Source organism: Geotrypetes seraphini, chromosome 3 (genome assembly GCF_902459505.1).
Source record: "Geotrypetes seraphini chromosome 3, aGeoSer1.1, whole genome shotgun sequence".
Classification (NCBI taxonomy): Eukaryota; Metazoa; Chordata; class Amphibia; order Gymnophiona; family Dermophiidae; genus Geotrypetes; species Geotrypetes seraphini.
In genome coordinates this window covers 274,728,358-274,742,869 of record NC_047086.1, presented here as the reverse complement: position 1 = coordinate 274,742,869, position 14,512 = coordinate 274,728,358, and the positions used below count along the sequence as shown (strand labels likewise).

The 14,512-nt window shown below is 45.4% G+C and overlaps 1 protein-coding gene across 4 annotated transcripts in view; it reads left to right on the top strand.

Moving 5' to 3' along the window:
• Positions 1–14,512, top strand: part of MTR (5-methyltetrahydrofolate-homocysteine methyltransferase) — an 819,135-nt gene that overhangs the window by 167,161 nt on the left and 637,462 nt on the right. For all 4 annotated transcript variants that reach the window (XM_033935789.1, XM_033935788.1, XM_033935790.1 and 1 more), the window contains exon 7: positions 13,480–13,539. In XM_033935789.1, the coding sequence (XP_033791680.1) occupies positions 13,480–13,539 (60 nt within the window). The remainder of the gene's footprint in view (positions 1–13,479; positions 13,540–14,512) is intronic.

Sequence of the window (14,512 nt, the reverse complement as noted above, 5' to 3'; positions counted from 1 at the left end):
GGATGGCTTCAACTTTATTATTCTCGCTGGGAACTGATTACAACAGACCTCTGGGTACTAATAATTATTCGAGTTATATTCTCTTCACTTTGTCAACATACCTCCAGATCATCCTCCAAGAGAGTCATCTTTTCACTCTCAGCAGATCTCCCTTCTTCTTCGGGAGATAGAATCCCTTTTCCTTCTCAATGCCATCAAGAAGGTTCCTCCAGGACAGAGGAACCAGGGGGTTTACTCCCGATTTTTTCTTGTTCCGCAGAAGACGGGAGGTCTTCCTCCAATCTTGGACGTTAGGGGTCTCAACAAGTTTCTAGTGAAGGAAAAGTTTTGGATGTTATCCCTGGCAACTTTATATCCCCTTTTGGATCGCAACAACTGGCTATGCTCTCTGGATCTGAAAGAAGCCTACACTCGCATTCCAGTACATCTGGCCTCCAGGCGATTCCTCCATTTCCAGGCAGCTCATCACCATTAGCAATACAAAGCGTCTCAGAGGTCTCAGTAGGAGATACGCTAGCCTCCAGTGACCACAACATAGTATGGTTCAACCTTAGGAAAGGCTTCCCTAGATCAAACACGAAAACAAAGGTACTCAATTTCCGGGGCACAGACTTCGCATGCATGGGAGATTTCGTCCATCAGACGCTGCAGGACCAAGCGGAGACCGATGATGTAAAAGCTAAGTGGTTAACACTGAAATCAACCATACATGAAGCAACTAGCCGCTTCATAAAATCAGTAAATAAATGACAAAGAAACAAGAAACCCCAATGGTTCACCGCGGAGATCTCGCACCTCATTAAGGAGAAGAAAAAAGCGTTTCTCTCCTACAAGCGCACGGAGAAAAGAGAGGCAAAAGTAGAATATAGGACCAGGTCTACAGCGATCAAAATGGCAGTTAGGGAGGCAAAACTTCGAGTGGAAGAAATTCTGGCAAAAAACATTAAAAAGGGGGACAAATCCTTCTTCAGGTATATTAGTAACAGAAAAAGGAACACAGGCGGGATAGTACGCCTTAGAAGACCGGACGGAAGTTACGTGGAAGCAGATTCCGATAAAGCCGAACTACTGAATGAATACTTCTGCTCAGTCTTCACCTGTGAGGCACCGGGACACGGTCCGCAGTTGAAGGCAACACAAAGCACAGAAGACCCGTTTCAGAATTTTGAGTTCACACCAGGTGAAGTTTACAGTGAACTGGCAAGACTCAAGGTGAACAAAGCCATGGGACCAGACAATTTGCACCCAAGAGTGCTCAGAGAATTGAGCGATGTCCTGGCGAAACCGTTGGCTGAGCTATTCAATCTCTCCCTAAGTAAGGGGAAAGTTCCCCTGGACTGGAAATTAGCTAATGTCGTTCCTCTGCATAAAAAGGGTTGCAGGGCAGAGGCTGCGAATTATAGACCGGTGAGTCTCACATCAATAGTGTGCAAACTCATGGAAACACTAATTAAAAGCAAATTGGACACGATCTTGAATGAAGGGAATCTTCGGGATCCCAGTCAGCATGGATTCACCAAGGGTAGGTCCTGCCAATCCAATCTCATCAGCTTCTTTGACTGGGTAACAAGAAAGTTGGACTTGGGAGAGTCTTTGGACGTCGTGTACCTGGACTTCAGGAAAGCTTTTGACAGTGTCCCACACCGCAGGCTGCTAAGCAAGATGGAATCGATGGGGTTAGGAGAGACACTAACTGCATGGGTCAATGATTGGCTGAGTGGCAGACTTCAGAGGGTGGTGGTTTATGGTACCCTCTCTAAAACATCGGAGGTGACCAGTGGAGTGCCGCAGGGCTCGGTCCTGGGTCCATTCATTTTCAACATATTCATAGGGGATCTGACTCAAGGGCTTCAAGGTAAAATAACACTATTCGCCGATGACGCCAAACTATGTAATATAGTAAGTGAATGCAGTTTACAGAATTATATGGCGCAGGACCTGCTTACATTGGAAAGTTGGTCCTCAACCTGGCAGCTAGGCTTCAATGCTAAGAAATGTAAGGTCATGCACCTCGGAAGCGGAAATCCATGCGGGACGTACTTCTTGAACGGAGAAACTTTAACTAGGACTTCAGCAGAACGAGATTTAGGAGTAATCATCAGTGCAGACAAGAAAACTGCCAATCAAGTGGAGAAGGCTTCATCTAAGGCAAGGCAGATATTGGGTTGTATCAATAGAAGTTTCGTCAACCGAAAGCCTGAAGTCATAATGCCGTTGTACAGGGCCATGGTGAGACCTCATCTGGAGTACTGTGTGCAATTCAGGAGGCCACATTACAGTAAAGATGTGCGCAGAATTGAATCGGTTCAACGGACGGCCACCAGGATGATCTCGGGACTCAAGGGTCTCTCGTACGAAGAGAGACTGAACAAATTGCAGCTCTACACTCTCGAGGAACGTAGGGAGAGGGGAGATATGATCGAAACATTTAAGTACCTCATGGGACGTGTCGAAATGGAAGATGATATTTTCTTTCTCAAGGGACCCTCGGCCACAAGAGGGCACCCGCTCAAACTCAGGGGCGGAAAATTTCATGGCGACACCAGAAAGTATTTCTTCACAGAGAGAGTGGTTGATCATTGGAACAAGCTTCCAGTGCAGGTGATCAAGGCAGACAGCTTGCTAGACTTTAAGAATAAATGGGATACCCATGTGTGATCCCTACGAGGGTCAAGATAAGGAAATTGGGTCATTAGGGCATAGACAGGGGGTGGGTAAGCAGAGTGGGCAGACTTGATGGGCTGTAGCCCTTTTCTGCCGTCATCTATGTTTTCTATGTTTCTATGTAAAGTACTACCCTTTGGCCTTGCATCCTCTTCCAGCGTATTCACCAAGTGCCTGGTGATAGTGGGAGCAGCATTATAGTCTTAGGGCCTTCAGGTCTTTTCTTACCTGGATGACTGGCTGATCAAGGACCCTACCTCCCAAGGAGTGACAGTAGTGACTTCCTCATCCCTGCACCATTGTCTCAACCACGTATTGAGACTTTGGAGCTCTGCCTGCCTCTTGGGTTCTGCGTATGGAACTGGAAGCATTTCTGAAAATGCTACCCTGGAAGATCTGGATTTCAGCTTTCTATCTAAGAGCCTAAATTTGGCTTCCAGAACCTCCCTCCATCATTTTCCTATGTCATTGATACCTACATGTACTAAGACTGCTGGCTTCTCCCCAGCACTATCTAAGTGATGTGTGAGATCCATCACCTTTGCACCAGGCAGGCAAGTGACTAGGCAATCCTCACTCCCACCAGTTACTCATCTATCTACATGCCTAATGATCGAATCACCAACTACAACAGCTGTCCTAACACATCCTCGGTGTGAGAGGATATTGCATCCCCTGGTGGACAGATCCTAGTTATAGGATTATTTCCTACTTCACCAGGGTGATGCTCTCCTTCTAGGAGACTGCTCTCCTCCAAAGCAGCACAGGCACTACCAGACTGGAGGTGGGACTTCTCTACAATATCCCTATAAATCTTCTCTGTGTACTTCTCTATCTCCCTCAGCTCCTCCAAGTCTGCTACTCTAGCCTCAAGGGAACGTACTTGTTCACTGAGAGCTAGGAGCTCTTTGCAGTGAGCACACACATATAACTTCTCACCAACTGGGAGAAAATTATACATGTGACACTCAGTGCAAAAGACTGGACTACTGCAGCTGGACTACTGTTTACATCTTGATATTGAGCTGATTAATTAATTTGTTATAGATTATTACATGGATGGATTTATTAGGATGAAACTCCACCAATAAACTATATCACTGTCAAAGAGAGGAATATAATTTATAAAGAAATATTAATGTGGGGAAAGAATATACTGTATATATGTCTGCTCTATAATAATATATTTCTGTTCTATAATAATAATAATGTATCAAGTATAATATATATTAAAAAGACCGAGATTCAAAGCATTTACAAACAAACTAGAATTTTAATTCTTATAGAGCAGAATTAATTACAAAATCAAGTAGGTAGAGCCAGTAGGATCGTTAAGGAAGGAAAAATAGTGCCACACAAGACAAGTAACGGTTGGGGTATAAGAAGAGACTAGAGACGTTGACACCTGGCAGCCAGTCACCTCTGCAAGCAAACATAGAAGGCAGTCCTCTTCTTCTTCATGCAAGCACAGCAGCCTTACATCGACCCCACGGATCATCTTGAGGAACAGATTCCAGCTTCTACAGGAAAAACCTGCCAGCTGAATTCAAGAGGATATCCAGGAATGTGATCTTGAGGCCCAGTGGAAGACCCCAGCTCCAGAAGCAACGCAGACCCCAGCTCCAGAAGCAACGGATCAGCACCCCCCAAGAAGCGCAGAGTGGTTGTCATTGGGGACTCCCTGCTGCGTGGTACTGAGGGACCAGTATGTAGACCAGATCCACAATCAAGAGAAGTTTGCTGTCTGCCAGGAGCCAAGATCCGGGATGTGACCGCCTGCTTAGGAAGACTGATCAAGCCCCAAGATTAGTACCTCATTCACGTTGGGACGAATGACACCGCCAGGAACTCCCCGGAGAGGATTCCTGTAGACTTTAGTGCCCTGGGTGAGAAGTTGAAGCGGATGGAAGCGCAGGTGGTCTTCTCCTCCATCCTTCCAGTAAGAGACAAGGGGAGAGCTAGGGAAGACCGTATCCAGAGGACAAACGAGTGGCTACGCGGATAGTGCAAAGAGATGAACTTCAGCTTCCTGGACCTGGCTCGCCTGCTCCAGAAGGCTTTAAACTAGGTGAGCTGGGGGAGGGGACCCACTCTCATCCTAGTAGGGTAAATAACTCCATCTTTGAGTCTGAGGTAAGTATTTGTGTCAAAGGCAATACTGAGGTAAGTATCTGCGTCAAAGACAATACTGAGGGGGACAAACTAATTTGAACATGAAAATCTCCATGCAAACCAGACAAACATAAAGATTGGACAGCCATGTATGTTAATGCACGTAGTTTGGGCAATAAAATTCTGGAACTGGAAACAGAAATGAGAAATGCCGACCTAGATGTGGTGGCGATAACAGAAACCTGGTTCTTGGAGTCCCATGGATGGGATATGGCTATACAAGGATATAACTTGCTCCGTCGAGACAGAGAAGGCAAAACAGGAGGAGGAGTAGCATTATACATTAGAGAGGACATCAAAGTTACTAGGATCACAGACGTCAAGTATATGGGAGAATCCCTCTGGGTGAACCTTGCCAGGGGCCGTAACAAATGCCTGTATCTTGGTGTTGTATAAAGACCTCCAAGACAACAGGATAACAGAGACAAAGAATTAATCGAAGACATCGAGACCATCACTCTGCATGGAGACACAGTGCTATTGGGGGATCTTCAATATGCCTGATGTAGACTGGAACAAACTTTCTGCTACGACCAGTGGCAGCAAGAGGCTACTAGCCTCCTTACGGGGAGTATGCCTCAAACAGATGGTATTGGAACCCACCAGGGATCAGGCGATTCTGGACCTGTTACTCACCAATGGAGACAGTGTCATAGAAGTTTCGGTAGGAGATACTTTGGCCTCCAGTGACCACAACATGATGTGGTTTCACCTCAGGAAAGGAGTCACTAGATCAATACTCTCTTCAACCTATATACGGCCAGGTGGATAAAGGGGAATCTATAGACATCATTTACCTTGACTTCCAAAAAGCCTTCGACAAGGTACCACATGAAAGACTGCTAAGGAAGCTATGGAACCACGGGGTGCAAGGGGAGGTCCACCGATGGATCAAAAACTGGCTGGCGGACAGGAAACAGAGGGTTGGAATAAAGGGCCATTACTCAGACTGGCAATGAGTCACGAGCGGAGTTCCGCAGGGGTCGGTGCTGGGACCGCTCCTGTTCAATATATTTATTAACGACCTGGAAGCAGGAACAAAATGTGAGGTTATTAAATTTGCGGATGACACCAAATTATACAGCAGGGTTGAAAGCAAGGAGGACTGCAAAAATCTCCAAAAAGATCTGACAGCGCTGGAAGAGTGGGCCAAAAAGTGGCAAATGAGCTTCAACATAGGGAAATGCAAGGTCATGCATGTAGGGAAAAAGAACCCGATGTTCACTTACAAAATGGGGGGATCACCGCTAGGGGTGAGTAACCTTGAAAGAAACCTGGGAGTGATGATAGACACATCATTGAAGGCGTCGGCGCAGTGCGCCACAGCCTCAAGGAAGGCAAACAGAATGTTGGGCATCATTAAGAAGGGTATCACGACCAGGACGAAGGAAGTCATCCTGCCACTGTATCGTGCAATGGTGCGCCCGCACCTGGAGTACTGTGTCCAGTACTGGTCGCCGTACCTCAAGAAGGACATGGCGGTACTTGAGAGAGTCCAGAGAAGAGCAACTAAGCTAATAAAGAGTATGGAAAACCTCTCATATACTGACAGACTGAAGAAGCTGGGGCTTTTCTCCCTGGAAAAGCAGAGACTTAGAGGAGACATGATAGAAACCTTCAAGATCATGAAGGGCATAGAAAGAGTAGACAGGGACAGATTTTTCAAATTACGGGGAAACACAAGTACAAGGGGGCACTCGGAGAAATTGAAAGGGGAAAGGTTTAGAACAAACGCCAGGAAGTTCTTTTTCACTCAGAGGGTGGTGGATACATAGAACGCGCTACCGGAGGATGTGATAAGCAGGAGCACGCTACAGGGCTTCAAAGAGGGTCTGGACAGGTACCTGGAGGACAAAGGGATTGAGGGGTACAGATAGGAGTAGAGGTAGGTAATAGGGATAGGATTAGAGGATTAGAGGCAGTTACAAAATTAGTCAGGGACACTGTTCAGGCAATTAGGCCTGATGGGCCGCCGCCGGAGCGGACCGCTGGGCATGATGGACCTCTGGTCTGACTCAGCGGAGGCAACTTCTTATGTTCTTATGTACGGCCTCTCTTGGTGTTTACCTGAACAAAGAAGATCTATCCTCTTATAGCTATACTGATGACATCACCATCCTCATTCCTTTCGACCAACCAATGCTCTTAATGTCAGATACACTACACAGAACTCTAGCTACAGTTACGACTTGGATGGAAGACCACAAACTGAAACTCAACCCAGACAAAACTAAATTCATCCTCCTAGAAAATAACAAAATCCCAACCATAACCAACTTAGAAATCAACTCTATCAACTACCCTTTGCAAACCACCCTAAAACTTCTAGGTATGACTATTGACAAAGGCTGCACCTTGCAACCACAAATTAACAAAACAATACAGAAATCTTTCGCAGTTATGAGAAACCTTAGACAAGTCCGAAAATTCTTCAAAAAAACACAATTTCAGCTCCTAGTACAATCTCTAATCCTAAGTATCCTAGACTATTGCAACATCCTCTACCTCCCCTGCCCTGCAATAATGATTAAACAACTACAGACAATTCAGAATACAACTCTGAGACTCGTCTATTCATTGAAAAAACATGATCACATTACTGAGGCATTCATCAATTCTCATTGGCTTCCAATCCAGGAAAGAATACAATTTAAATTCTACTGTATACTATTTAAAACTATAAATGGAGGCAGCCCAACCTACCTAAACGACCGCCTCATCCAAACCACCTCTACCAGGCATAGAAAAACACCCCCCCCCATTCACTTACTCCCCAATCAAAGAAGTAAAACGGAAAAAACTATACAACGGACTACTGGCCACTCAGGCAGCGAAGATAGACAACCAAGTCTCCAACCTATTGACAACAACCCCAGACTACAAGATGTTCAGAAAGGAAATAAAAACTATACTCTTCAAGAAATCCCTTAATAAAGCTTAATACCATGTTAAAGCTTAACCCCCCTCTTACCATCCCTTCCCTAACCCCAGATCCTACTTTTCCCTCTCTTGGAAACCTTCTCTGATCTAACGTTGTAACCCTTCTTCCATAACTCTTTTTGTAATCCGCTTTGAACCGAAAGGTAATGGCGGAATAGAAATCTGTAATGTAATGTAATGTAATACATCGACAAAGGTCCTTAATTTTAAGGGAGCTGACTTCTAGAGCATGGGAGATTTTGTCTATGAGGCACTGCAAAACCAGGGCACGACGGACAGTGTGGATGTGGAGGTACTGTGGTCAACTCTGAAATCTACCCTGCAAGAAGCAACCAATCTCTACATAAAAACCGTGAGTAAACAATGGAGAAATAGTAGACCCCAGTGGTTCTCCGCGGAGATCTCAGAACTAGTAAAGCAAAAGAAAAAAGCATTTGTATCCTACAAACAATCACAAAGAACGGAAGCTAAAGAAACCTATCTGATAAAATCTAGAACTGTTAAAACAGCAGTCAGGGATGCCAAACTCCGGATGGAAGAAAATATAGCTAGGCAGGTTATAAAAGGGGATAAATCCTTTTTCAAGTATGTTAGCGACAGAAGAAAGAACACAGATGGGATTGTGTGCCTAAGGAAACCTGATGGTAACTTTGTAGACTCAGACTCAGATAAAGCCGAACTACTCAATAGCTACTTCTGCTCAGTCTTTACCTATGAGGCGCCGGGATCCGGACCACAGCTACAGACAAGGGGGTGCTCTGAGGACCCGTTCCGGGATTTTGAATTTACCGTGAGCAACGTCTACCATGAGCCATCGAAGCTAAAAGTGAACAAAGCCATGGGACCTGATAATCTACACCCCAGAGTACTTTGGGAATTGAGAGATGTCCTGGTGGAGCTGTTAGCTGCGCTTTTCAATCTTTCTCTAAGCAAGGGAAAAGTTCCCTTGAACTGGAAAACTGCTAACGTCATTCCGCTCCACAAAAAGGGATGCAGGTCAGAGGCTGAAAATTACAGACCGGTGAGTCTCACATCAATAGTGTGTAAATTTATGGAAACGTTGATTAAAAACAGATTGGATACGATTCTGGATGACGAACAGCTGAGGGATCCCCACCAGCATGGATTTATGAAGGAAAGGTCTTGTCAATCCAATCTGATAAGCTTCTTTCACTGGGTAACGAAACAACTGGATGGGGGAGAGTCCCTGGATATCGTGTATTTAGACTTCAGTAAGGCTTTTGATAGTGTCCCACACCGTAGGTTATTAAACAAGATGAATACGATGGGACTAGGAGAAACATTGACTGCATGGGTTAAAGACTGGCTTAGTGGTAGACTTCAAAGGGTGGTGGTAAATGGTACGCCCTCAGAAACGTCGGAAGTGACCAGTGGAGTGCCGCAGGGCTCGGTCTTGGATCCAATACTATTTAATAGCTTTGTAAGGGATCTGCCTCAGAGACTTCAAGGTAAAATTACATTATTTGCCGATGATGCTAAGCTATGCAACGTTGCAGGCAGCGCAACCAAGCCCGACAGCGCAACCATGCCCAACACTATGAGGCAGGACCTACTTTTACTGGAACAATGGTCCAATACTTGGCAACTGAGTTTTAATGCCAAAAAGTGAAAGGTTATGCACCTTGGTAGCGGTAACCCCTGCAGAACATACACCCTGAATGGTGAAAACTTAACAAGAACTGTCACAGAACGGGACCTGGGTGTAATCATTAGTGAAGATATGAAAACTGCCAATCAGGTGGAGAAAGCTTCAGCCAAGGCTAGACAAATGCTGAGTTGCATCCGAAGAAGTTTTATCAGCCGAAAGCCTGAGGTTATAATGCCGTTATACAGATCCATGGTGAGACCTCATCTGGAGTACTGTGTTCAGTTTTGGAGGCCACATTATCAAAAGGATGTAAAGAGAATGGATTCAGTTCAGCGAATGGCCACTAAGATGGCCACAGGACTTAAGGATTTCCCATATGAAGAACGTCTAAGCAGGCTGCGATTATATTCTCTTGAAGAACGCAGAGAGAGGGGTGACATGATAGAAACATTCAAATATCTTACGGGCCTTATTGAAGTGGAGGAAGATATCTTTTTCCTTACGGGTCTCACGGCAACAAGAGGGCATCCGCTCAAACTAAAGGGTGGGAGATTTCATGGTGACATCAGGAAATACTTCTTCACCGAAAGGGTGGTTGATCGATGGAATGGTCTTCCACGTCAGGTAGTTGAAGCCAGTAACGTGTTCAACTTCAAGGGACGATGGGATAAACATGTGGGTTTGCTCTGGGGAAATGCTTAGAAGAAGGGTTCTTGTTGAGGGAGGGTTCTTTGAATGGGCAGACTTGTTGGGCCGATGGCCCTTTTCCCGCGTCATACTCTATGTTTCTAAGATTTTGGTAAAGCAGAATTATTAATTTACTCACAAATGCTGGTAGAAAAGTCCTTCACCGCATGGCCTGGTTGGAGAACTAAGCACATGGTCTATAGGAGAGATGTTGCAGCTTGATCCAGTGCTGTGATCCGAGGGAAAAAAGGAAGAAGGCGGAGCATGGGTCTGGATTTATAGATGTGGGTGGATTGAAAACTGGACTTGTGATGCAAGAGTCCCGGAGCAATGGTCCATTTCTTAGGCAGGGGTTATGTCTCTGGCATTGCATCCAATCATAGAGCAGTCTTTCAATTCCCTCTGTTTCTAGGTAGATGATTGTAATCTGATTGAATTTTCTTTTCTGAATGGCTTAAGTTCCTGCAGACTGGGGGGGAGGATACTGGCACACTCAGCCTTGCTGTGTTGATTAGTCTGAGCTATACCTGGCCATGTCTTTGTTATGTATTTAACACTGTCTGAAGGCAAATGGCTACAAGGATTCTTTTCAGAATCCAAGTTAGAAATCATTTTTGGTTTAGGCAATAACTTTATCATTTAATTTCAGCAAAATATTTTATATTATGCTACAAATTAAACCTTATTGCGCTACTAGGAATATATTAGACTAGTATGGAGATCCTTAGGATTATATTATATGCTTTATTTAGTGTTTGTTTCTTAGATACCGTATATTTCTCTCCATAAGATGCACCTGACCATAAGACGCACCCTAGATTTGGCAGAGGAAAACAAGAAAAAAAACATTTTTAACTAAATTGTGTGCTAATATATATCAGGCTCTGCACCCAGCCCCCCTCACCCCCTGCCATGCTTTGCATCCTGCCCCCCCTTCCTGCTAGGCTCTGCATCAATCCCCCCTTCCCTAGCAGGCTCTGCACACAGCCCCTTCCCTCCTTGCCCTGCAAGGCTCTGAACCCAGCTCCTTGCCCTGCCCTGTACCCTGTCACCCCTTCTAGTGGTCTAGTGGTAGGCTGCAACAGGCTTTTAAAAAAATCTCCAACCTGGAAGTAAAACTCAGCAAAGTCCTAGAAGTGCCCACCTAAGTGAGAACCACCTTAGAACTCTAAAAAGTAAGGTAAAAGGGCTGAAAATATGGTCAGGGAACAATGGATACCCTTGTGCTGCTATTGTAGGCCTTACTTACACCAAACATGGGAGATCATCCAGGAAACCATAGTGCCCTTGGTCGACACCTCTCTGCGCTGGGTTCAGGAAGAGGTTTGAGTACCATTCACTCTGTCCATTCTCTGGGTCGTGCTGGACCAGCGACATGTTGGGCCAGGGATCAGCCAGATATGCGAGCGGCATACTGCTTCTTCCCGGCGCTGAGCTCCTCACAGCAGCCCTTCTCAGCGGCAGATGCCCCTCCCCTCGCTAACTCCCCACAGGTACCTCACAGCCTGACCCTCTCGGCATGCAGCACTAACTGCGACTGACTGGTGCCACCGACTGAGTGCTTCCCCCAGCCAGAGTGCATGCATACTGACACGGCAGCTCGAGCTGTGCTCTCACTGTTACCCTTGGCCCATGAGGGAGGCCAGCATGCTGCTACTGCGCATATGCCCCACCGAAAACGTTCCATACAGTTTGGAAGGTACGGGGGTAGGGGGTAAGACGCACCCTTATTTCCATCCACTTTTTTGGGGGGAAAAAATGCATCTTATGTAGCGAAAAATACGGTACTCTTAGGGTTATATTGTATGTTTATTTAGTGTTTGATTCTTTGCAGGTAATGAAATATAAAGAGTTCTGCTGTTGTCCTAAGTAGAATAATTGTCAATAAATTAAGACACTAAGTAAAGAAATGAGCTAAGGTGGGTGGGAGAAGGGAGGGTGGAATGGAATGGAGACGCAGCTAGACCCTGCTCTGCTTACCAGAAACTATCTATAGCAGAAGGTTCAAGCTTACAAAATACCGTAGTAGAAGTATAAAAGGCTGTTATGGAGACTAGCTAAGTAAAGTTTTGCTCTTTTAAGATCCAAACTATCTATAGAAGGGAACCTACAAGTGAGTTTTTCTCCCAAAACCTATCAAAGCTCAGAGCAAAATAATGTATACTTACCCAGAGATATGTCTGCTACTCTTCTCTCTGAAAGAGAATGTCCTATTATCCCCTTTCTCTCCTCTCAGAAAGAATGATTTTAAAAGTGTTTGAGGCTTGTGCAGATGAAGACAGAGCTTGTAGTGATGAAGCACAGACAGGAAAAAAACTTGCAGGCACAGGACAGGAAAATGAGTTCCTGCGGGGATGGGGAAAAATTTGTCCCCGTGTCATTCTCTAATCCAGGGGTAGGGAACTCCGGTCCTCGAGAGCTGTAATCCAGTCAGGTTTTCAAGATTTCCCCAATAAATATGCATGAGATCTATTTGCATGCACTGCTTTCAATGCATATTCATTGGGGAAATCCTGAAAACCTGACTGGATCAGGTTTTCAAGATTTCCCCAATAAATATGCATGAGATCTATTTGCATGCACTGCTTTCAATGCATATTCATTGGGGAAATCCTGAAAACCTGACTGGATTACAGCTCTTGAGGACCAGAGTTCCCTACCCCTGCTCTAATCCATTAGGACATAAGAATAGTCTTACTGGGTCAGACCAGTGGTCCATCAAGCCCAGTAGCCCTTTCTCATGGTGGCCAATCCAGATCACTAGTACCTGGCCAAAACCCAAAGTACCTGATCCTCCCATCTGTTCTTAAAATGAAAGTTCAAGGAGGTCAGAATATTCAATTCCTGATTCCTTGCTTACAACTCGTAAGCTGTTTTCCAAACTCTCCATCTCCCGTAACCCTCTTGCATGTTCTAGTTATCACTGGGGTCTCGTGGGGAACAGGAACAATCCATGGTTGTTCCTTCTTCATTACCCCTAGTGGTAATCTTGTGTAATTACTTAGCAGTCAGGCTGTCTAATAAGGGACATACCATGGGTTAGTGAATCCCACATAAATCTTCCTGTAAAATAGTATACCAGTGCACTGTTTTACTGTGGCTTAGTAAATAGACCCTATAATATGAAGGAATGATATGTGAGGAGGTGGTGTGAGCTCAAGGCTTTGGGGATAGGCTCTGAGTCATAGAACCTTTTACTGACATGAAATTATTTTTATGGGCATATTCTGGTTTGGTGGTAGTTTTACTAGCTTGTCAATGCGTTTTGCTAACAGATAGTGCCCCTGTTTAAAATGAAAGGGATAACTTGACCTCTCGTATTAAATTGTTGTTACTGCCACTTGTTCTTCATCCACATTCATGCCTGTAAAATAATTTTTGTTCTTAATATTTTTTTTTTTAAATAGGCGGCTCTCTTTGCTATTCAGCAACTCTTTGAAGAACACTATGAACCAAGGCCGATATTTGTAAGTAGAATCTATTCCCTTCTAGAGTGTACTTTGTAATTTTCTGATGCCTCTTATTTGTGTTTTCTGTGTGTCTTGACTTGATAGTAAGTTATAAGGGAGTGTCCCTGCTCCATATGTGCATCTGTAAAGCACTGGGTACATCTGGTAGAGCTACAGAAATAATGAAAAGTAGTTCTTGTACAATCTCGTTCTATTCCTGTACCAGTGGATTATGCAACTATGGTCACCAGACAGCTTGTAAGAAGCCTCATTTACATAGTCTTTTCAGTCCCTCCACTCTAACCTCAGGAGTACCCCCAGGAATGCAGTTGCATTCCTACAAGCCAGACAGTAGGAGCTAGTCTTTTCTTCTCGTATTTTCACTCATATACCGCGCACCCGTGTAAAACGCGCACACGGGTATAGTGCGCGGGTAACAGAAATTTAGGTAATAAAATTTTAATATAGCGCGCGCACACGTATACCGCGCATGCTAAAACCTCCTCCCGCCTACTCCGAACCGGCATCCTCCCCCCCTGCTCACGTCACCCCCCTCCCCCTCTGATCCGAGATAATCTGATCCGGCATTCCCCCTGCGAACCGGCATCCCCCCCCGCTCGCATCACCCCCCTCCTCCGCGATCCTACATCCCCCCCAGCACCACAAAGACAACTCTTACCCGATTGGGCACTGGCACCGGCATCAGCACCAATGCACAGCATGTGCCAATGCCAGTGCCCGAAGATCCTCCCTCGTTGGGTTGGGCTGGGCGGTGCGAGAGAGATCCTCCTTCTTCCTGTGCCGGGCTGGACTAGGCTTTGAGCATTTGCGCATGCTCAAAGCCTTCTGGTCTCGCTGGGCTGGGCTGGGCAGGGCGGTGCGAGAGAGATCCTCCTTCTTCCTGTGCCGGGCTGGACTAGGCTTTGAGCATTTGCGCATGCTCAAAGCCTAGTCCAGCCCGGCACAGGAAGAAGGAGGATCTCTCTCGCAC